The following is a 23,279-nucleotide window of genomic DNA, read 5'->3' as shown; positions in this document are numbered from 1 at the left end:
GGTGCCCCAATAGGTCCACTTTTTTAATAGAAAAAGTTGAAATTAATTGTGTCAAGATTAGCTTATAAGATGTTTCTGCCTCTGTGAGGGCAGGTACTGCATCTCGATTCCCACTGTATCTGAAGCACCAGCCTAGAGCCTGGTGTATGGGGATGTTTGTTAAATGTTAGTAGAATAAATGAATGTATGAAATTTAATACTTGCATTAATAATGCCGTTGATTCCATTGTAAGAATAATACATGCCAGACCTGTTCAACCAGACTTGAAGTTTGTTTGAAAAAGCAATTGTGTACGTCATCAGTAGTCTTAAATTTGGAAGCTTCTCATCAATAACAAAATTGCTCTGATCTCAAGATGTCCCCAGTGTCCCATATCGGACCAGTTGTGAACATTGTTGTTTTTTTTTTAATCAGGACTTCTTCCTGACCCTGAATTTTACTTGTCTTAATTTTTCTTCTTTCTCTCTCTCTCTCCCTCTCTCTCTCTCTCTCTTCATTCACAGAGCAGTAAAGAAGCCCTTTCAGAGGTCAATGCCACTGGAGTGGCCATGCTTTTCTCTGCCGGGACATTTCTTTATGTTGCCACAGTACATGTCCTCCCTGAGGTGGGCGGAATGGGGCACAGCCACAGACCCGACCCCACTGGCGGGAGGGGCCTCAGCCGCCTGGAGGTGGCCGCCCTGGTTCTGGGTTGCCTCATCCCGCTCATCCTGTCAGTAGGACACCAGCATTAAAGGTCGGATTCGGGCCTCAGGCCACAGCTGTTCGCCATCCCGTGAGAACAGCCAGCACGTGACAACTGCTCACTTCCTCAGTCTCTTGTCTCACCTTGCCCCATCTCCACCTGTGTTCCTAGAGTCCGGAGGGAGGTGAGATTAAAACCTGGAGTAATGGAAAGCTTTTAGAGTAGAAACAACACACTGCGACTGGATAGAGACATTCCGTTGTGTTGTTTTTTTAAAGGGCCCTTGGCATTTTGAGTTTTGATGTTTCTCTTAACCCTATGCTCAGGGAAGATGGAATTTCATTTTAAGGAAAAGTGGAGAACTTCATACTCACAATGAAAAAGTAATTATGAAAGTATAGTGTTCTGTAATTAAGCTGGATCTCTGTCTTAGTTTAGAGGCTCTGCCACTTACTTTATCCATTGATTTTTAACATGGTTCTCACCGTGTAAGACTGGTGCTTTAGCGTCTGTGCCACACGCCTTGATAAAGGTCATAATGCCCACTGTCTTAGATGCTAAAGACAATTGTAGTTTATTTGGAGCAAGAGTCAGGAAAATGACAGCAAGGCACATGAAAAGCTGACTTTTTACTCGAGAGCTGTCCGTTGAAAAGAGGATGTCTTGGAGAGACTTAACACCTCCTTTCGCGTCCGCCTCTTCCTCTTGAAAGAGAGCCCGCTGTTCCATCAGTGGAGCAACAGAGATGGACTAGCATCGAAGGAGGAGGCCACTAGTATTTCTTCTCAAGTTCTCCTTTGCAGAATACCTGCCTCCAGTGCAAAGGAGCCAAGTTCTGGTAGGTTCAGGCCCACTCAGGCTTTCCTTCAAAAACAGTCAGATCCCAAAGTGTCTTTTGAAATGAAGGGATGTTAATTTCAAGTAAATTTGGATAGTAACTGACGTTTTTGTCATAATCTTTTTAAAAGTAAGATAACCAAAACCCTGTGTTGTCCCTTTTTTTCTTTTTACGTATTTATCTTAGCAGACTAGCAGTCCCTCTGGCAAAATACTTGGTGTCCTTTGGAGAGTGCTAGGTCAGCGTCACATAAGCACCTGTAGCAGTGAAGAGAGTCAAGATGTAGGACAAGTGAGAAGTGTTTGCCTCTTGATTTAAAGCTTATTGAAATCATGTCTCTTGTCTCTTCATCTTTTCCGTGCTTTCCTCCTGACCTCCCCCCCCCCAGCCCCTCCTCCCTATCTATAATTTGCTGCTTACTGCGGGTGGCGGGTAGCGATGTTGGTATCTGTGTGAATTGAATTCTCATCAGGACAACCACTTCTTGAACTGTGATGATGAAGATAACATTGTCTCTGTTCTTTATTCCCTTCAATGAAGTTACCTTTGTGTCAAATGCAACTTTGTTAACCCCTTAAAATATCACTTCCTCATATGTGAGATGACACAATCACTAATGTTCTGGTCATTTAAACAGTTGAGATAGTAAAAGTGTTTAACAAACTGGGATGATTTTTCCATATTTGCCAAATCCCTGTAAACTTTGTGTTATCAACTAAGTGTATAATAGTATGTTATTAATTTATTTTGATCTTCTGTACCATTTCAAAACACATTATATAAAGAGGGAACCAAGATTATGTTCTTCAGGGCAGTGGGTTTAGGAGTTCGTAAAATGTCTTATATGACGTATATGCCAGCATGCCTGTAATTTATTTCCTTCCTGGATTTGTCACTGGGTCAGCAGCTATGGAAACAGAACTTGCGAGCCCTCTGCCGGCCGTAGACCAAAGTAGCATAAATAGGATAGGGTTTTGTATAGTGGCTCGCAACCATTGCATACGATGTTAAAACCAACAGAAGGCACAGTCTGGAAAGTCTGAGTGACTTTCCTGATAACAACTCTGACTTATGGGAGTCATGGGGCTTCGTCTGGCCCTTCGAGATGTCATGGTTGCCTTGATTCTCCCTGAAAATTTACTTTGTTAATAAATAGTACATCTTAGTGTCTGGTTTGGTTTGGGTAGCAGCACTTTCTATCATACTGTTGCGTGCAATGATGAGAAATTCGTTCTGCTGGCCGAAGCCTCTTTCAGCAGTGCTTTGCCATCATTAAAAGTTTGGCTAGAATATCTTGCTTGGTAGGGGGGTCCTTGAACTCTGGCAAGGACTGAACCATCAAACTTCCAAATTTGCGTTCCCCTCTGGACCTCGCGTTAACAAGCAGACCTTGCAAGGCCTACCAGCTTTTGGGAGCTGCAGGCTTTCCCAGATTTTAAAGCTGCTGCCTCAGGAGCTACTCATTTCTCTCCTGGTCAGCAGGCAGAAATAGCCATACTAACCTTAGAGGGCTCAAACGCACCTCTAGGCAGCAGGGGACCGAGCAGCATGGCAGAGGCCTTCTTCACTGGGGGAGGAACTTGCTCGTGCTGGGCAGTGTCCCAGAAGGGGCCACAGCGGTGGTCACTTACTGGCACATTTCAGTTCTGTTTTCCTCTTGTGTTCACTGCCTCCTTAGATGTAGATGCCTTAATGCTCTCATGCATTTGGAAACATTGGCAATACTTAAGTTGCTGCCGTGATCACAGATGGAATTATTGGCTACCAAAGAGATGCACCTGATGATGAAGAGTACAGTCCTTCCTTCCTCATAACCAAAGTTAGTCTTCATTGCAATTTGACTCCATTTCCTTGGTAGGGACAGATTTTCTTCAGATTCCGAATGCACTCTTAAATGGCAAATGAAGGTGGAAAATGCTACTGGTCCATTCCCCTCCCTTGTTTTCCAGTGAGTTGCGTATCAGTCCCCATTTCCCCAGAGCAGCGCTGTTCTAGGGCTGGCTGCTTTCCTGTGCATGCTGTTGCCAGATTTTTTTAGGCAGAGGCTCTGCACTGGAGTGTAGATAGTTGGAAACAGTTCCATCAACAGAGGCTACGTGTTCTCTCTTCCCCCTGTCACCTTTCTATCACCTATTCAAAACAGTTGAGTCAGCCCTGTTCTTGTATTTTGAATCGTTAGAGAAAGGACAGAGGTGGTCGTTTTGCGGGGTCAGTTCTTTGCACAGAGGAGACGATGAAATTGTGTTTTTTACCAGCCTACTTCTAAGTGTCGCTGCCTGGTTTTTCTCTTTTTCAAGGATTAGAACTAGAAGGACACACCAGCATTGGAGTATTATGCCCCTCAGACCCATGGTAACTAGATACTAAACAGGGGAGCTGTCTACCAACAGCCCAGACCTCCAGAAAATTTCTTGCCTACAGGGCCTCTGGGCCCCTTGAGAGACTGAGAATATTGACCAGATTCTTCCCAAACTGCTGCAGTGGAAGGTGATCTACAGGAGAACCATCCTTCCATTAGAAAATTTCTACTCAAAACAGAATGATCCCAAGAGCACTGTTGGGGATGCTATGAAAATAAAACCAATGATGGAGCCCCACCCCCCCTGCTTTGTACCTGAGACATCTAGATTAACCCCAGGAGATTTGAGGGGAATTTGTGACTTGTAGGAAAAGACTAGACAACCATTGGGAATTCTCTAGATATGCTCATCTGAACGCAAGGAAATTGGCTTTGATCTTTTTTCTGATAGCATCTTCTAGCAAGTTGGAAGTCTCATGGGATAAAACTGCAGTTCCCCTGGTTCAGTAGTCCAAACAGTGATTTTAAATGTCCCCTTTTCTGGATCCTTTGTAAACATGAAATCATTCCATGGATGGCTGCCTTATAATTTTGTCTCTTTCCACGTTAATTGTGAATGGTTAAACAATTTTTTTTGCTGTTTTCTGATTTGTTTTATGATATTAAATTTTTATTAGCGGATACCTTATGTGAGTGGCTCATTACTTAATCTCTTGGCAGTTTGCTTTTCTGTTTGACGACTAGACTTGACCCACATTTGAACATCAGCAAAGGTAATGAAAAGCTTTCAAGGGCAGGGGAAAGATGTGCTCACTATATGCAAATCTTTTAGGGAAGGAAGGAAGCAAAGGAGGAAGGGAGATGAAGGACACAATACACCACGTGTCCCAAAAAATACTAATTCATTGACTTTTATTTTGCTTTGCCATCGGTGTTAAGAAATATTTATGAAGGTAGTGTACTCCAGAAAAGAGAAGCAAGCAATAGACCCCGATCACAGTGGTTCAGTCAAAGGGCAGAGTTGCTCTAGGAGTATATAGAGGCTGTGAACACCTGACCCTAGAAATAGAGATTTTAATAGAAGTGCAGTTTGTAAATTTGTTTCTAACTCCTGTAAGTTAGGGCAGCATCCTACAGTGTAGTTTTATAATGTCAGAAATAAGCGACCTTGTGTCCCATCACTGTGTCTAAAACGCCCTTCCGCAGCCCCCTTGCCTCCTTCCAGCCTTGGTCTAAAGTCTCCTTCAGTTAGGCCTCCTGTGACCACCCTATTTAAAACTAATCTGCCCCACCTTGCCCCAGTGCTCCTTACCTTGTTCTCTTCTTTCTTTTTCTGTAGCACTGGTCACCTTTTAATCTGCTTTATAATATATATATATCCTTACTTTGTCCTTCCCTACTAAAACATAAGCTCCAGGAAGCTAGGTTCTCAATATACTATGTGTGGCTAAGTGAATTGCTGTGGCCTGAGGGGGCACTTCCTGATCCGCGGCACTAATCTAGCCCCGCCCTAAGCAGCGGCAGGACCAGCTGCTGGCCGTGCGTCTAGCTCCGCCCGCGCCCAACTGAGGTGAGGAGTCTGCACACGAGGCTGAGGGTACAGGTGGGAAATTAACTGGGTTTGGGTTCCTAATCCACGACCAGCTAACTTTAGTAAGGGACTGTGTGACTGATTGAGGGACCTGAACATCTGGATCCCTTTTCTGGCTCCACTGCTGATTTCCGTTGCAATGTTAGCCATTGCCCAGTTTTCTAAACTTGGATTGGAATGTGAGGGGAGACCTGTCCCATTCTGACTGCCTTCTTTATGGAGGGACTCTGACAAATACGAGAGCCATCAGAGGAGGGAGCCCAGTGGAGACAGGATGAGAAGCCAGAGCGTTTGAGGAGGTGTGAAAGGAACTGAATGTTTGCCTTCATCTGGAATGTTCTTGGGGGGCAGAACTTGATGACCACCATCAGATACTTCAAGGGCTGTCAAATGTATGAGAGCACAGAACTTATTTTATCCAGAAGGTGGAATGGGAGGTAAGCTGAGCCCTACTTCTTCTCCACTTACCTCTTCATTCAGCAGCGTTAACTCAGCACTGAGCCCTTCCTACAGACCGGACACTCGTAGGTGCTGAGTGTTCAAAAGGGAGTAGGGGTCACTTCCAGGCCGTAAAGAGCTTGTGGTTCCGAGAGGGATTCAAACAAGGACACAGTTGCCAGTAGCACTGGGAGGCAGGCACGGGGTGCTCGGGGAACGCATGGGGGCAAGGAACCCGGAGCGAGGTGTCAGGGACAACATCCAGAGGGAGAGGAGGCCTGCGTGAATCAACGGTGGAGCAGTCGGGAACGGTCCTCTGAGCAGGAGGACCTCCACGGCAAAGGCCTGGTGGCACAGGAGAGAGAATGCAGACTCTGCGTAGAAGGTGCCACGGACTGGCTGAAGGACGGGGAGGCACCAACAGATGGTGTGTGAGATGTGTCCATTCCCTAGGTGACGTCTGTGCTTCCAGATTTAAAATGGCACAGATAATTGGGCCTAGCCAGGGTCTCCGTGCTTCCTGCCTCACCGGCAGCCTTCCCAGGTGCGGTCCCGGCTGACCTCTGGACTTCCTGTCATCACTCGGATGATTCGGGGACGTGGTAGTCCAGAGATCCTTGTGCTCCAGGGGCTCCTATGGCCCCTCAAGGTGGAGCTTGGGGACTTTTTTCCTCCCTTATCCCTGCTTGTCTCCCCCACTTCCTGGCTGGGGCCCAAAGACCCCCTCCTCATCCCACTTGCAAATAGCTGTGTTAGTTATGGTTATGTACAGAGGGCCAGGTGGGAGCTCAGTCTTCCTTCTAGCCTTTGGTTCTCCCTCTCCAAAACTCCTCTGCCCCCTGCGCTCCGGTTTCCCTAAGGGCACATATCGTGGAACATGGCAGCTCTATGGCCACCCTCCACCTCTGAGCTGTCCAGGCCCTGTGTGAAGGCGGCGGTGGGAGTGGGAGGGGCAGGCATGAGAGTAGACCCTCCCTCCTGTTCTCTTCTGCCCCTGACTTTGCCCTGCTCGGTATTTGGGAAAGCCAGGAAAGAACATCTACTATTTGGACCTGGAGAAAACATTCTAAGGGTAGTGCGACGCTGAGAGTTGGCAGGGCCCCTTTTTGATATATGAAGCTGCGAGGGTTTCAAAGAAACTTGCCCAAGGTCTTTAATCAAGTAAAGGTGGAACCCCTGGCACCTGATCCAGTGAATTGCTAATTCGGTTCCGGATAAAAAACCGGCCCCCTGGCTCTTCCTCAGACGTTCTGGGAGAGTGTGTGGGATTGTAACAAAAATGGCTTTGGGTCTCTGGGCCAGACTGAACACATCCCTCTCCCCCAGTGAAATGTACTTGCTCTTAGAAGCCAAATTAAGGTATACATTTCAATCCACACATCACCCACGAGGGGGAGCACTGGATACCTTCAGTGTTTCTGAGCAGTGTGCCGCCCCCAGCCGTGGCCTTGGATGCCACGGGACTGTCTTAGTGCCGTGAAGCAGCGGGCTGACTGGCAGGGCAGTAAGGTCCTTGGGTCGACCTCGGCAACCTTGGGTGTGAGCAGTCATCAGGCAGAGAGAGGGCAGAAGCCTAGCAAGAGGTTGACCCTGCTGATGAGAACAGAACTATCTCATCTAATGCAAGAATCTTCCAGCCCAGGGCATCTCAAATGCAGGACTGACTCTCCTTTGGCCCCCTCAGCCCCTTCACTTGGCCTGCTGGCTTCGAACGTGCATGCGGTGCCCTGTACCCCACTTCCCCTCCCTCCTGGGTTCCCCTGGGAGGCAGCCAAGCCCTTGCAGGTAAAGGAGCCTAAGACCCATGTTTGGCCTTAGAAAATGCAGTCAAAGTGGAACACAATTCAATAAAAAGAGATAGGTGGTTTAAACCTCAGAAGGGGAGGAGGGCATGGCATCACAAAAGTGATGTCATCTGAGCTGAATCTTGCCATCGGATTTTTGGGGAGATGAGAGGAGAAGCACTCTGGACTGAGGGCACAGCAAGTAAAAAGGGGCTGTGAAAGTTTGGTAGCTCCTCGGAATATCAGACCCAGCGTGGCAGGGGCAGAATTGGGGGGTGGGGGGAGAGAAGGGGGAGCGCGGACAATAGGGTGGGACGAAGGAATGGGATCCAGTGGGGCTGAGAGAACACTGAGGCCCAGAGATGCTCGGTGATTGTCCTCAGTTCACACAACTGATAGCAGGGCCTGGATTTAAACCCCTCTTAACACTAAAAGCAGGCGACAAGTCTGCCATCTCCAGATTGCTTTCTCCTACATTCTCCACCACACCACAGGTCCTGGTTTATTCTCACGAGGGAAAGCTGAGGCCCCGAGGGGTTGGCGTCCATTTGATGTGCAAACAAGAAATTGCAGCACCTGAATGGGGCCAAGTGAAGACAAATCGATTCAGTAAGCGTTTGTTGAGCACCTACTACAGGCCCTGGACTCTGTCCTCAAGGAGCTCACAGTCTGGAAGGGATGCAAACACAGAGAGGAAAACTCCAAACGAGGCAGACAGACCTGTACTAGAACGGGAGGAGGGGCAAAGGTCCATGGGAGCCAAGCAAAGATAACCCGAGTGATGGTGGTGTAGTTTTAGCCGAATCAGTGCCATACCCTGTGGAATCCAGGACAGGAACCCCAATGGTGGAATTGGGGTTGCAGGAGGGAAAGAGATTCCATGAGAGAGATTTGATGCTGTAGGAGGGCCTGGCCTACAGCCCAGATCTTTTCTGCTTCTTCTGCTTCTTGGCCCCATCGGGATGCTTGTGCTGGGTCCAACCAGCAGCCTGACCAGCAGCCCAGGGAACCTAAAAGAGGCACATTCCTGGGTCCTTCACTTGGCACCAGCCTGGCCCGCCTGCCCGAGAGTGGGGTCAGGACAAAGAGGGCTGGGAGCTGAAGAGGCGGCACTATGGGAAGATCTGTTCTTGTCCTGGTTGCTGGGAGCTTTTGAGGCCCGATCAGGATGTGACTCCAGGGAGACCCTCGTTACCCCTTTCCTGTCTGAGAATGTCTTCCTGCCCGTTCCTGACTAGAGTGGGTTAAGGAAGACTCTGGCTCACTCTAGCTGAAGTGTAGGATCAGTGAGCTGGATCCCAGTCAGTATTCACACATTTCCTTACCATGGGCCAGTCACGTGTCATGGCCGTGCTTATACCTGTTTCATGGAACAGTGGTGACTATCACATGAGCCCACAGACTCTGGATAAAAGCAACATCATGGTAATGTATGTTCTTTCATACAGCAAAGGAAATCAGAATGAAAAGGCAACCTAAGGAATGGGGGAAGATATTTGCAAACCATATATATGGTAAGAGTTAATATCCAAAATATATAAGGAACTCCTATAACTCAGTATAACCTGATCAAAGAAATGGACAAAGGATGGAATAGATATATTAGTACCAAGATAAGGCTATTAGTATGGGTGTGAACTGAGACGCTTATGTACAATATAAACACACCCTCTGGTGATTTTAAGAGGCAAAATAGATGGTATAATCCCCCAGGGAAAATGCCTAAGCCAGAGATGGTATTGGCTCATGAGGACCAAACCACTACCGTGTTGTTACTAAATGAAGATTTACCAAAAGACACCAAAAGCAAAAGCAAAATAAACAGGTGGGACTACATTGAACCAAAAATCTGCACAGCAAACCAGCAACAAAATGAAAAGGCCACCTATGGAATGGGAGAAGATATCTGTAAATCACTGATCTGATATGGGGCTAATATCCAAAGAACACAATTCAGTATTAAAAAAAAAAACATACCGATTAAAAAGTGGGCAGAGGAACTGAACAGATATTTTTCCAAAGAAGAATGGCCAACAGGTACATGAAAAGTATCACTAATCAGGAAAATGCAAATCAAAAACCACAGCAAGATATCATTTCACACCTGTTAGCGTAGCTGCTATCAAAAAGACAGCAGGTGATAAGTGTTGGCAAGGATGTGGCAGGAAGGGAACTCTCATGAACCGTTGGTGGGAATGTAAATTGGTGCAGCCACTATGGAAAACAGCATGGAAATTCCTTTAAAAAAAAAATAGAACTACCCTATGATCCAACAATATCACTTCTGGGCATAATAACCAAAGGAAATAAGTATCCCGAAGAGATGTCTGCACTCCCATGTTCATAGCAGCATTATTCACAAAAGCCAAGTACAGCAACCACGTAAGTGTCCGTAGGGGGATGAATAAATGAAGAAAATGTGGTACCTATATACACAATGGGATATTAGTCAACTGTAAAAAGAAGGACTTTGCCATTTGCAACAACACGGATGAACTTGGAGGACCTTATGGTAAGTGAAATAAAAGGCAAATGCCCTTTGATCTCACTTATGTGTAGAACCTTAAAAAGTCAAATTCATAGAATCAGAGAGTAGAATGATGGTTATCAGGGACTGGGGGTGGGGGAAATGAGGAGATATTGGTCAAAAGGTACAAACTTTCAGTTATAAAATGAGGAAGTTCTGGAGATCCAGTGTACAGCATGGTGTCTATAGTTAATAATACTGTATTGTATCCTCAAAATTTGCTAAGAGAGTAGATCTGAAGTGTTCTCACCACACACAGGCACACACACAAAATGGTAACTATTAACTTGATTATGGTAAGCATTTCCCAATATATACATGTATTAAATCATGTTGTGCACCTTAATAAATGTTGTACAATCTAAATATTTATGTCAGTCATGCCTCACTAAAGCTGAGGAAAAAAATAAAAGCCAAAGAAAAAGAAAATGTATATTCCTGTCACTTCCCTCATTCTACACATATTTGAGGGCCTATCATGCTCCAGAAATGACTAGGGGAGTAGTAGACAACCTTCTTGAACTTCATTTTACTCACCTGGAGAATGAAAAATAATATGTATCTCACTGAGACTGTTTCAAAACTTCAATGAAATGGATAGGATGTAAACAAGCTACTTAGAACATCAGCTCTAGGTCTGAGCGTGCAGGGCATGCAGGACCCTGAGTGTCTGCCCTTGACTGATCTCACCCAGGTCCTGATAAGATTGAGCAGCAGCGGCCCACGCTCGGTCCAGGGCACTGGATTGACCCCAGCTTGTTTTGTCTTCCTCAGAACTATCTGCCTGGCATTCGGCACTCCCACCAGCGAGGGTAGAGAACACAATGGAAGCAGAAACGGCTTCTCCCAAAGCTCACTTGTTATTATCTGGGCTGCTTAGTTGAGGGAAGCAGAAGCCACTTGTGTATCTAGCGGTCCACCAAACTCATGCTGTTTGCCTCTGGTCTTTCCACCCTGCCTCAACCACCATTACCTAAGGGCTGGTCAGGTGTCCTGTGTGTAGAGGGGATGGGCAAAGATTAGTTTCTCTTCACCCCCGAAGAAACGTGTGCTCTATTTCTTCCATTAAAGACACCAAACCTTTCTTAGGAACCATCCGGGCTTGTTCTGCCCTTGGGAAGCGTTTCCTTAAGAATGATTCCAGGTAGGGCGCCTGGGTGGCTCAGTTGGTTAAGCGACTGCCTTCGGCTCAGGTCATGATCCTGGAGTCCCGGGATCGAGTCCCGCATCGGGCTCCCTGCTCGGCAGGGAGTCTGCTTCTCCCTCTGACCCTCCTCCCTCTCGTGCTCTCTCTCATTCTCTCTCTCGCAAATAAATAAATAAAATCTTTAAAAAAAAAAAAAAAAGAATGATTCCAGGTATCCTGCCTTTCTCCCTCCTACAGCTCACAAGCTCAGCACTAGTCCTTCACAAGCAGCCAAAGCTGGTACTGACCTGATTAAGCAGAAAAGGAATTAATATATTAAAAGGACATTGGCAGGGCTAGAGAACTAGGCCTGACAGAGGTAAAGCTTCTAGGAATGCTGCCCAACATCATGCTGCGGAAGCCCGCTGACGACAAAGCTGCTGTCACCACAGAGCACTTGATGCTGCGGTCTGCGTTCCCCTGCCCGGGACGGCCACTGGAGCCCCTGTGGCCACTGCTTGCTGCCTGGGGGACCCAATCTCGCAGCCGCACCTCACCCCCAGTCACAGGCTCCTGGAACCACCTTCGCCGGCCACACTGATGCCTATGCAAGCTTTTTTCTTCATGTTTGTCACCTGCATCTCCAGGACCTGTCCTAGATCCCCTGACCCATGAACGCCACACCACAGGCTTCTAACACAAGTTTCCTAGCTTCCATCTGGGTAAAGCAGGACTCCCCAAGTGGGACATTTTCCATGCCTCAGAACACGCGTCCAAAAGAGCCCCGAAGCGCGTGAGATGTCCACTTTGCACTCTATCCACGGGCTGCCGTCCTCTTCCCAGTCCTGTCTCTTCCCACCCGGGGGACCCGGGCCCTGGGTCCTGTGTTCAGACTGCACCTGACGTGTTTCTGCAGGGGTGTGAGCCAGGAGGGGCACAAGGGAATTCAGATGGGCCCCTTTGGACAGTGAGCACACCAGGGGATGCAGCCTAGGCCTGGGAACTCCAGAGTTCATTAGGGGAAGGGTGTGGGAGCCCTTTGGGAGACCCCTTCTTAACCAGACTCCTGGAATGTTAGACCTGGGAAGGCCTCAGGGAGTATCTAGTGAGGATCACAAACTCAAATGCCTACAGGGAGGAGCCAGGCAGTTAATAAACGAGCATAGCAAGCTGAGCAAAGGACAATATGGAGGGTGGTGGGTCTGTAAAGAATGCCATTTTAGGCAGTCAAATTTAAAAAATTTTACAAGGTGTGTAAATGTTGGTAAGAGAAAGCAGTTGCTTGGGAGGGGGAGAGGGGTGGCAGTTGACTGGACAGGTGGGATCTTTCTGGGGTGCTGGAAATGTTCTGCATCTTGTTTTGGCTGGTGGTTACTCTGCGTATACAATTAACAAACTTCGTCAGATAAATACTTAAGATCTGTGCATTTTATCCTGTAATAATTACACCTCATTTTTTTACTTGGGCAAATGAATACAGTGTATCTATAAACCGATTTGGCTCTTAGGCGGCCCATTTGCAAACTTGTTCCAATCCGACTCCTCTCTCGCACACAGGAGGAATCCGAGGCCCTGACGGGGGGAAAGGGGCTTTCTCAAGGGCACAGACGTGGCTCCTCAGCCCGGGGCAGGGTGACTGCAGTGTGGTCCGGCGGGCTGCCTCTCACTGCGCAAACTCACTCCCCTGCTTCGGAGCGGAGCCGGCGGGCGGCGGGGTAACACTGCCTTTGCGCCCGCGGTCCCCAGGGGCTTGGAGGCGAGCCGGTCACCTGGAGCCGAGGCGGAGAGGAGCCCAAGTGGATGGAGCGCCGGGCCCCCCGCGGCCCCCGCCAGGCGCGCAGATCAATCACGGCCGCAAACTGCGCTGACGTTGGGGACCGGCACTGAGTGCCAAGCGCCGGCGCGGACAGCCAAGTTCTGGGAAGAGGACTCTGATCCCGGCGAGGCGGCGGCGGTGCCGAGTGAAGCCCACCCGAGGGGGGCGGGGAGGGCAGGGAGCCGGCTCTCCGGGCGGGCGCCTCGGGCACTTACCGAAGTCTTTCCTGGCCGGCGCCCAGCCCGAGGAGGCACTGGCATCCCCGCTTTACAGGTGAGAGAAGCAGGGCTCTCCGCAGCTCCTCGGAGCTGCCTGAGGACTCAGCTGGGGTTCCAAGCCCGGCTGTCCGACGCCAAACCCTTGCTCCTTGCTCTCCTCTACCCAGCTCGAGTCGGTGTCTGCAGGAGTGACTCCAAGCCCATCACAAAGCACACGAGTTCCCAGTCTCGGGGCAGGCCCTGCCCGCACGCCAGAGGGAAGCGGGGGTGGGGGTGCGGGGGTGCGGGGTAGAGCGGGGCCCCAGGGGTGGGGGTGGGGAAATGCTGCGGCCGCTTCCCGGGCCGAGCGACCCGCCGGGACCTTCCGGGCGCACGGAGCCCGGCCCTCCGAGCCGGCGCCCGCACTGATTGGCGCTCGCGGTCGGCCTCCAGCTAGCTCACCTGCCCCTCCCAGCCAATCGGGGCCACCAGAATTGGGGCTGTCGCGGGGAGCTGGGGGAGATGCTGCCGGCTGGAGGCTGAGCCGCCCTCCCCGCGGAGTTCCCGCCGGGCCCGCCCCAATCGCGAGTCCCAGCCGCGGGCTGCGCGCCCCGCGTCCCCTCCGCGCCGCGCTCCCCGCCCCGCGCGCTTTCGGGCAGCGGGTCCCGGCCCGGGCAGCTCCGCGTCTCTGCGAGCTGGAACGCGCCCCGACGGCGCCTCCCCGCAGCCTTCCGCCGCGCGCCCGCCCTCGCCCGGAGCCCCGCGTCTGTGCCGGCCCCGGGGAGTGGGTGGGCCCGGCCCGGGGCAGCCCCGCCGAGGCAGGATGTTCACGTCCAAGTCCAACTCGGTGTCGCCCTCGCCGTCCCTGGAGCAGGCTGACTCGGACGCGCTGGACATCAGCACCAAAGTGCAGCTCTACGGTGTGCTGTGGAAGCGGCCCTTCGGGAGGCCGTCCGCCAAGTGGTCCCGGCGGTGAGTGCGCCTCCCGCGCCGGGTGAGGACCGCCTGGGGAGGGAGCCCAGGGCCTAAGAACCCCGTACCATCCTCTATCTTACCGCCCTGCCTCTCACTTCCTTTGTGACCTTGGGCTCGCCCTATTTCACTCTACCGTGGCTCTCCCTGGAAGATGTGGATGTCAGCCGGGGCCCGGGCTATCTCTGTCAGAGCGCTGGTCCACCTGGGGTGGTGCCACTGGCCCGGGGGCGGTGGGGAAGTCTCTGTGGATTGCATCTAAGTCCGAGTGGGGAGGTAGGGTGTGGGCCGGAGAGGTCATGGCCGTGGTAAGCGCCATCTGGGTCAGGTTGGGCCAGACTGCCGGGCAGAGGGAGCCCCATGGACAATTCCAACATCTCCACAAGCCCCCCTCTCCCAGGCATCAAGGGTCGGGCTTAGGGGGGGGGGGCGCTCCTGTGTCCTACCCCTCTCCCCCACTTCACCCTGTGCTAGCTCCGCCGGGGTGCTTCTGACTCAGGCCAGGAGAGGGAGGAAGGGTCAGGAAGGGTCTGTGCCCGCTCCTGGTGGAATAATGTTGGCAACCCCTCCAACTGTCCCTCGAACTAATTTTTAAAGAATCTGAGCCTTAGGGAAGAGTCTCCAGTGCTTCTGGCACAGAAGCCTGAGAGGAGAGACTGAGCTGGGGCGGAGATGGGGGGAGGCTGACGGGGCAGGGGAGGGAATGGATTGGTCCTGTCCCAGGGATTGATTTGTAGGAAGGGGTGCTGAAGAGGGTCAGAGCAGCCCCAGCCCTGGCTTTCAGTGCCAGTTTCCCTGTCCCCAACTGAGAGGGGACTCCCCAGATGTCAGGCAGTAGCCACTTTCCACTTATAAAGGGGCCCAGAAGGTACTGGAGGAAGGGGCTTCTTACTGGAGGAAGGTTTTGGAGGAACGGCTCACAGCCCTGAACTTGCAGGAAGCTCCCTGTGCTGGCTGCAGGAGCAATGGATCATCTTCTGGACAGTTTCCACCCTCAAGCCAATCTCAGTTCTGAGATTTGCTATTAGAATGGTCGATAGAGCTCAGACCCTGACCCAGCCTCTCCCTGAAGGTGTGACCCTGCCAAGAAACGAGGAGTGTGTCTAAATGCTCTTTCCCATCCCACTCTGCGTCTGTGCTGGAGCAGGGCCTCAGATACTTCCAGGACCACAGATCACAGAGATGTGGCAGTGGTGGGTTCTGATGTTCTATTTTGATGAATAACTTCATATTTCTACAAGACCATAGAACAAAAGGATCCATGGAGGGTGTTTCACGGTTTACGGAGCTGGTTCCACCTACCTTTGTTGGTTCTGCCAGGTTTCTCTCTGGGATTGAATGGGATATAGGTTCTTGCATTCCTCCAAAGTTAAACTTCTCTCTCATCCCCTAAATGGAGGCCTAGGGCAGCGTGGAGGGCATCTTGCGAGGGGCTTCCAGGGTTGGCTGTCTAAGATGCAGTTCCTGAGGGCAGGAGGAGCCTGGTCTCTAGCAGGGCACCCTGGTGGCGGAGGGGAGGGGGAAGGCTGCTTGTAAATTCAAGTACCATTAGCAAAGTGCCCCCACTCCCCTCTCTTCTGCCTCAGCTGCTCCAGGCAGCCACTGCTCCCGCCCCACTGGGTCTGGCTGCCTGCCGTCCTCGGCCTGAGTCTGGGTCTTGTCCTCCAGGACTCTTCTTGCCAGCCACTTGCACCTGACCACATCCCTAGTAAATACTAGGGGCCTGTGAACCCCAGGATCTATCACCTAGGGCCCCTTACCTACAGTGGTGGGGCCCCGGGCCCTGTACCCACAGGTGATTTCAGGGCTACGAAGTGTCAGGGGCAAAGGCTCCCGGCTCAAAGCACAATGGGGGAGCCAACAGAGGCTGGGAGGCTTTAGCTCCCCCCCACCCCATACTCTCCATCAGCAGCCCCCACAGCCACTCCAAAAACCATCCAATCTCATTCAGAACAGTGTGCGCTCTGCAAATACAGCTTCAGGTCAAGTCCTCCAGCCTCCTTCTGAGGAGATTGTCACCTCTGTTCCCTTCTTTTATAGGAATTCTGGAGCTGCCACCTTACAAAGAGTCCCCCTCCCCTGGGGTTCAGGAAATAACTAACAGCCCACCCGCCATTTGGGGGTGGGGAAGGCATGATGCTAAGCTTAGCCCCCTCTTGCTTCCTGGCAGGGCCCCCTGGGCCCCAGTTCCCCATTTGTGAAATGGAGTCTGGACTTCAGCTAATTAGCGGCCACAGGAAGGCTTGGGGAGGGCATGGATCGCTCTGCAGAGGCAGGCCTAGGCTGCCTCCTCCCTCGTCCGTGAGCAGTGGAGATGCAGAGGCTGTTGGCAAAGACCCAGCAGCCTAGAGACAAGGAGGAAAGGCGCCGAGAGCACTTCAGCCTCAGCCAGGGTCAGTTGCCTCAGGGCTGGTCCCACAGGCAGGCCAGCTCTCCCAGGGTTCAATCCTCTCCCCAGCCTCTAATCCCTCTCCCAGACCCTTCTGAACAAAGGCGGAGGCCGGAGCCCCTGAAGAGGAGGGCCCAGCCAATTCTTGCTGCTTCCCAAGCCTTCTACACTCCTCCTGGGCCCTCCTTCCCCCCATGTAAGCTGCCCAGTGGGGCCGTGCCTCAGGGAGCTAAGGGTCTGGGAGTTTCATCTGTGGCCCCGAGTACTGTTTCACAGAGATGACATCGCAACACCAAGCTGTCCCCCAGGGCTGAGGGGAAGAGCCTAGCACGTCACCTCCACGCACCAGGCTCAGCCTCTTGTGACCCCGGGATTTGTGTCACTTTCTGGCTTACACAGAACTCTGCACAGCTGGAGCATAACTGCCTGTTTTATCCCAGCTGGAAGGTGCCTGCAGACTCTTCTTACCATCAACTTGTGTTCTTCAGACTTCTTCCAGCGTGACAGCGTGCTGGGAGGGGCCAGGTGGCAGCTGAGGGAGCTCCCCAGATCCTTCTGTTCGTTCCCCCTGCCCCTTTTGAGGTGGTGGCATCAAGGTTGCCCTGAGTCCTTAGGTTAAGGGGATGGGTATAATCTCACAGCCAAACAATGAAATAACGCTCATTAATTCAGGCTTCACTGCAGGAATATGATGATTCACGGCAACTAAGCCTTCTGAAGTGCAGTGAGTTAACGACGCGAACAAGCCATACTTCCCTCGCCCCCCAAGCCCAGGAGCTGGCCCTCGTGGCTGTTGACGTCCTGTTTGAAAATGAGTCTCACAGGAATAGGGGTCAGACCTCAAGCAGGACACAAGCAGGCAGTTCGGGCCTCGGAAATAACAGAGCAGCTTCCTTTGAGAGTGGCTCTGGCCGTGCGGGAAAGCAAAGCTAGGCTCGGAGGCAGGCGCTGAGCGCCGGGACCAGCTGCATGCGCCAGGCCAAGGCCGGCAGCATCGCACCTCCCTGGCCGCCAGAATGGAGGTGGATCGCACTGTGGTTCTTCAGCTGTGTCTCGTGGAGGACTCTAGAGGTTTCTTGACTGTACCACAACGGAGTGGGGCTCTCAGGCTCTACCCACTTCACCCAGTGCCTCTGCACTCTGCTCTGTTTTACATATTAACCTTGTCTTTACTGTGTTGCTTGAAGAATTGCACTACCATTTGTAAAAAGTCCCTCGGACTTGATGATATCTGCATAAACTCCAGCTTGTCATCGGGAGTGCCCTTCACAGCTAGGATTCCTGCTGACCTCCCATGTCAGACCTAACACCACACATAGGCCAGGATGAGCATCCCCTGAGCCTACCAGGCCACCCGGCATGAACAGAAAGGGACATACACTGGGGGCTGTGTCATTTCTATCTTCCTTCTGTCACTTCTGAAAAAAGGACACTTCTGACAAGCTGCCCTTCCCCGGCTCTAGGATTTACCTGGCCCCAAACCCCGCACAGCTGTTCTCAGTGCCTGAGAGGCCCAGGGATAAGGGAGAAGGGGTGCTGGTCCTATTCTGGAAGCTTGTGCCTGGGGAAGAAGGGGTGGCCAGGCTGGCTATCTGCCTTCCTGGGAAGTGTAACCCGTGGGGAGCTCACCTGTCCACTGGGTTCTCGCTGCCCTCTCGAGAGTAAGTTATAACTGACCCAAGGTGTAATCCCACGTCCTGAGGAAATTCAAACCTGCACCAGGGCTTCTGGTAATCCTCAAGAGGCTCTGAAAAATTGTTTCCTTGTTTATGGATTACTGTGCTGTCCGCTGTAGGTGGTCCTCGTTGCAAGAACTCAGCTCATCCCTCCGTCTCCCTGGTCCTCCTTCCCCACCGCCACAGGGACACACCCGCCTCTCACACAAGGTATTTGTGGGTCTAGTAGGCTATGCTGAAGAGAAGGTTTGGCAATGAAAATGGCGGAAGAGGCATTTAAATCACAGAAGTGTGAACACTGTCTCATTGAATGCTGGCTCCTGTTTTCCCAAGCCTTCCAGATACCCCATCTTGCCATCCCCGGAGATGGGATTGTTCACCACTGGCTCTTGACACTGTAGGACCCAGACTTTCACATCTTCTCTCTCCTCTGCACTCTCCCATCAACCCTCCTCCCCACGGCGAATTTCCCCTGACTCCAACTTTCTCTCGCTCTGTGCTCCAAGGCCCTTTCCGCCCCGACTCCCAAACTTGGCTTTTGCCTCTCCAGAGAGGAAGGAGCTCAGCAGAGTGGATCCCTTTCTTAAACAGGACCTGCCCAACTTCGCAGGTACCTGTGGGTCTAAGCATGCTGCCTGTTCTCTCGATTCCAGCGGGATTGATCATGAGGCCAGTGTTGGCCATCAGGCTCTGGCTGAGCCCTCGTTGCGTTCAGAGCACCAAGGAGGGGAGTAAAAGGTGGAGGCAAAGTTTAGGAACCCCCTCCCGAGTTCCCTTGTTCGTGTTGGATGGCACTGGTGTCCACCCCGTCACCTAAGCCGGCAGCTGCCCTCATCAGCAAGAAGCAGCCTCACCCTGCTCTGGTCCCTGCTTCTCTCTTTGACCTTCACTCGCCCCCTACCGCCCCTCCCCCACACCACTGCCTGTCCCTTTTCTCCACTCCTCTGCCGGTAATACCAGACATGTTTTGATAACCTTGAACACATGATTCTTTACATGTGCTGTTCCTTCTGTCTGGAACGCATCTTCCCCTTTGGCTTGCTCCTAGATTCCTGAGATACTATTATTCATCCTTCAAAATCCTGCTCAGTTGTCACCTCCTCTCAGAGAATCCCCTTGGCTGGACACCTAAACCATCACTCCTCCCGGTCCTCACTCTTCTCATACCTCATAAAACTTGCAGCGTCAGCCTCTAGCCGCGTGCTGTACGGTGTTCCAGGATACGCCGGTATTTGCAATGTACAGGACACCCTGGTGCTTTCTAATCATCCCAGCTCCCCCTCCTACCAGCTGTGTGATCTAGGGCATATTACTTAACTTCTCGGCACTCCAGCTACCTCACCTTGATCATGTGAGGAGCGAGTTAACACACCTAATGATGTTGCCTGGCACAAAGGAGAAGCTCGATAAGCATTAACTATTGTTTAAAGGATTGATTTCTACCCCATCTCTCCTGTATCTGACTCTAAGCTCCTCGAGGGCAGGGAGTCATCAAGCCCCAGAGCCGCACTGAGGACTTGGCCATACCTGGTGATTCCTTAATGCTCCCTGACCTGAGCTGACCGGGAGCTTGCCGTCACTCTGCCGGGATGAGTTCTAGGAAGACAAACAGTCATTGCAGGGCAGGAGGGACCAGGAAGGACCACGAAATCAGGCGTGGTGATGAGGAGGACTGGGCATCACAGAGCACAGCAGTCGAGAACGTGAGCTGTGTCAGTGGACCGAGCCGACTTCCAAGTCCGCCACTCACTCGCTTCTTAATCTCCGTGTGCCTCCGTTAACTCACCAGGATCCAGAACCACAAATACCTCCATCTCTTAGAGTCACTGTGAGAGATTTATAAAGATAATGCCAATGAAACACTTACCAAAGTGAGCGTCTTGGCACCTTGCAAATGCTCCTTCAGCTGGACGTGCAGAATACCATCCTTTAGGCCTGAGAGAGGAGGCCGTGGCCTAAACAGACCCCTCCCCTCACCCACATGCTCTGGGCTGCCCCCTCCCCGGCCTAGTCGGGTGACTAGTGGGGCTGATGATGAGAGGCCTGGGGCTACAAAGCTCCTCCCAGGCCTGAAGTTGGCCCGGGATGGAAGGGTGGGCTTCAGACAGGAGGGAGGTGCCTGGTGCTTGGAGGACAGGGGCTGGCCGGCTGGGCTGGAGCCCAGGCCTGCTGCCAGTAGGAGCTAGGGGAGGGCCAATGGGAACGGAGGCTAGGGCAGGCTGCCGCAGACACTGAACCTGATCATAATAAATAATAACAGCAGTAATAAAAGTAAGCATTTATTGAATATTTACCATGTGTCACAATATGCTACGTCTTTATGTGAACAAACTCATTTACTCATCCCAACAACCCTAAGAGATGTAGCTACTATTATTGTCCTCAGTCACACTTGGACCTGAGGCCTGGAGAGATCAGGTGACTTGCCCTGGCCACACAGCTGTTAAGTGGCAGAGCTCTGACCCGTGGCTCCCCAGCCTCGGTACCTCCTGCCTCTGCCCCGTGGTTCCCTGCCCGATGCTGGCATGAATGGAAGCGGCTCCGAAGGCGGGGTGGTGTGGGAAGTAAGAGCAGGGACTGTGGTCTGCGGGTTCCAATCCCAGCCCCACCTCTGCCCTAGCTGTGTGACTTTGCACGTGTTATTTCAACTCTAGGCCTCAGTTTCCTCATCCGTAAAGTGGGAACAAAAGTCCTGCCTTCCAGGATTGTGACATCGATCAAATACTCGGGTACACTTACAACACTCAGCAGGGGAGCCAACACATGAGAACAGCTAAATAATGGGGATCGTCTCCAGCCCTGGCATAGCCCGCCAACTCCACAGGGCACAGAAGGAGATGCCCCTGGCTTGCAGTCAGAATGAGAGTGTCAGGGAGCAAGGGGATTTTGAAGAAAGGGACAGGAAGAAGTGTCCTTCTGTGCAGGGGCACTCAGGTCCTGGCCCCCCACCTGCTGAGAGGAGGCGGAGCATCATCAGCTGGAGCAGGGGGCTGTCACTGAGACAGGTTTATGAGTAAAGGTGGCTCCTTGGGACCTGGAAGTGTGCTGGCCAAATGTGCCCTTTTTGGGGCAGTACTCATCCCTGCCAGCTGGGGAGTCGCCCTCCTCCTCCAGGTTCATGCTCCCAGGTTCAGGCTCCTCTCCCTTGACCTTCACTCCCCCCGCAAACCCAGCTGAGCACAGCTGGAACGAGGCTGGGCTTGGCATGCATGGTGTGTGGGCCCTTCATGTGCCCTATTATCGGGTCCTGCCGCAGCGACGCTGCAAGCCTCGCAGTTCCTTCCAGAGCCCGGCTCGCTTCTCAGGGCCTTTGCCCCTGGGGCTCCTGTGCTGGGAGCATCTTCTCAAATGTCACCTTCGGAATCAGGCTCTCCCTGACCACCGTGTTTAATAGCAAAACCTCCCCCCGCCCACCCCCTTACTTATCCTGCTTTATTTTCCCCCTAGCATTTATTAGCATCTGGTAATAAATAAATCTTTTTTTTTTAAAGATTTTATTTATTTATTTGAGAGAGAGAATGAGAGAGAGAGAGCACATGAGAGGGGGGAGGGTCAGAGGGAGAAGCAGACTCCCTGCCGAGCAGGGAGCCCAATGTGGGACTCGATCCCGGGACTCCAGGATCATGACCTGAGCCGAAGGCAGTCGCTTAACCAACTGAGCCACCCAGGCGCCCTGGTAATAAATAAATCTTATTTATTTACTGTCCACCTCGCCATGCCACACACTCACTCAAGTGTAAGCTCTATGGGGACGGGAATATGTGTCTCTCTTGCCCACCGTTCTCTCCCTAGCACCGAGAACAGTGCCTGGTACACAACAGGAGCTCAGCAATGAATCTTCACAGCAGCCCCAAGAGACAGATATTTGCACCCATCATTTTATAGAGAAGCTTTGAAAGGGAGGCTCAGCAAGGCTGGGAGCTTGCCTGAGACCATGGCTTGAGGGGTGGGGATTGTTCGACTCCAGGGCCCCTGTTGTCTCCCTGCTCATTGTGTCCAGTGATCATCTGCCTGTTACCCCTCCTCCCCAACTAAGTCCCTGGCACAATGCTTTACCCTCAGTGTAGAGGGGACTCCAGAAGTGTCAGGAATGCAAGAAGCTATTTGTCTTTGTTAGGCTCCCATAACAAAATACCAGAGATGGGGTAAATAGCCTCTTAAACTGTTCAACTGTTCTGAGGTAGGTGTTATCATCCCCATTCTACAGGTAAATAAACTGATGCTCAGAGAGGTGAGCTACAGTCCCCCAGCTGGGAAATGGCAGGTCTATCTGATGTCAAAGCCTGTGTTCTTTTTTTTTTTTTTCCCTATATTTGCCTCCCACTAATAAACCTTTATTTCACTCAAACTGAGCAATAAATCTTCCACACTGAAGTATCTTCCTTGCCCAATTAATCCAAAGGAAAAAAACTGAAATGATTAGTAAAGAAAAATGTAGGGACTAACACACCCTTTTAATATGTTTTTAAATATTTTTTTTTCTAAGATTTTATTTATTTATTTGAGAGAGAGAATGAGAGACAGAGAGCTTGAGAGGAGAAGGGTCAGAGGGAGAAGCAGACTCCCTGCCGAGCAGGGAGCCCGATGCGGGACTCGATCCCGGGACTCCAGGATCATGACCTGAGCCGAAGGCAGTCGCTTAACCAACTGAGCCACCCAGGCGCCCTGTTTTTAAATATTTTTAAGGTTTAAAAAGTGTTTAAAGTTTGTAATTCCTAGTAGGAAAACATTATCTGAATGAATACCCTAATGGCAAACCACTATAGAATGTTCCAGTTGCATGTGGGGCAGAGGGGTAGGGATTCTCTTCACAGCACCCCAGCTTTCTTCATGAGAAGGTCAGAGGTACACTGGTTTGTATTATTGCGACATCCATTAGGTATCGTTGCTTTTCCTTCAGCAAGGGCTTTATTTGTCAGAAGGGCATTATGCTTGACCTC

The 23,279-nt window shown here is 51.4% G+C and overlaps 2 protein-coding genes and 1 long non-coding RNA gene across 6 annotated transcripts in view; 2 read left to right on the top strand and 1 right to left on the bottom strand.

Moving 5' to 3' along the window:
* SLC39A9 (solute carrier family 39 member 9) overlaps positions 1-4,504 on the top strand; it is a 53,842-nt gene extending 49,338 nt beyond the window's left edge. For both annotated transcript variants that reach the window (XM_081830350.1, XM_081830351.1), the window contains one exon: positions 505-4,504. In XM_081830350.1, the coding sequence (XP_081686476.1) occupies positions 505-735 (231 nt within the window). In that variant the 3' untranslated portion in view covers positions 736-4,504. The remainder of the gene's footprint in view (positions 1-504) is intronic.
* Positions 4,505-12,702: 8,198 nt separating this feature from the next.
* On the bottom strand, positions 12,703-13,664 carry LOC145723402 (uncharacterized). The gene is made up of 2 exons (XR_014148401.1): positions 13,321-13,664; positions 12,703-13,058 (listed from the first exon to the last, which is right to left on the bottom strand). It is a non-coding gene; the product is annotated as an uncharacterized LOC145723402 (long non-coding RNA).
* A 182-nt stretch (positions 13,665-13,846) lies between these two features.
* PLEKHD1 (pleckstrin homology and coiled-coil domain containing D1) overlaps positions 13,847-23,279 on the top strand; it is a 39,967-nt gene continuing 30,534 nt past the window's right edge. The window contains exon 1 of one of the 3 annotated variants that reach the window (XM_081830348.1): positions 13,847-14,274. In XM_081830348.1, coding sequence (XP_081686474.1) covers positions 14,126-14,274 — 149 coding nt within the window. In that variant the 5' untranslated portion in view covers positions 13,847-14,125. The remainder of the gene's footprint in view (positions 14,275-23,279) is intronic. The other 2 variants (XM_006735807.3, XM_081830349.1) reach the window with 2 other exon arrangements.

The sequence above is a fragment of the Leptonychotes weddellii genome, chromosome 9 (genome assembly GCF_054177405.1).
Source record: "Leptonychotes weddellii isolate Sample4059 chromosome 9, ASM5417740v2, whole genome shotgun sequence".
NCBI classification, from domain to species: Eukaryota; Metazoa; Chordata; class Mammalia; order Carnivora; family Phocidae; genus Leptonychotes; species Leptonychotes weddellii.
This window is presented reverse-complemented; position numbering and strand designations above follow the sequence as displayed.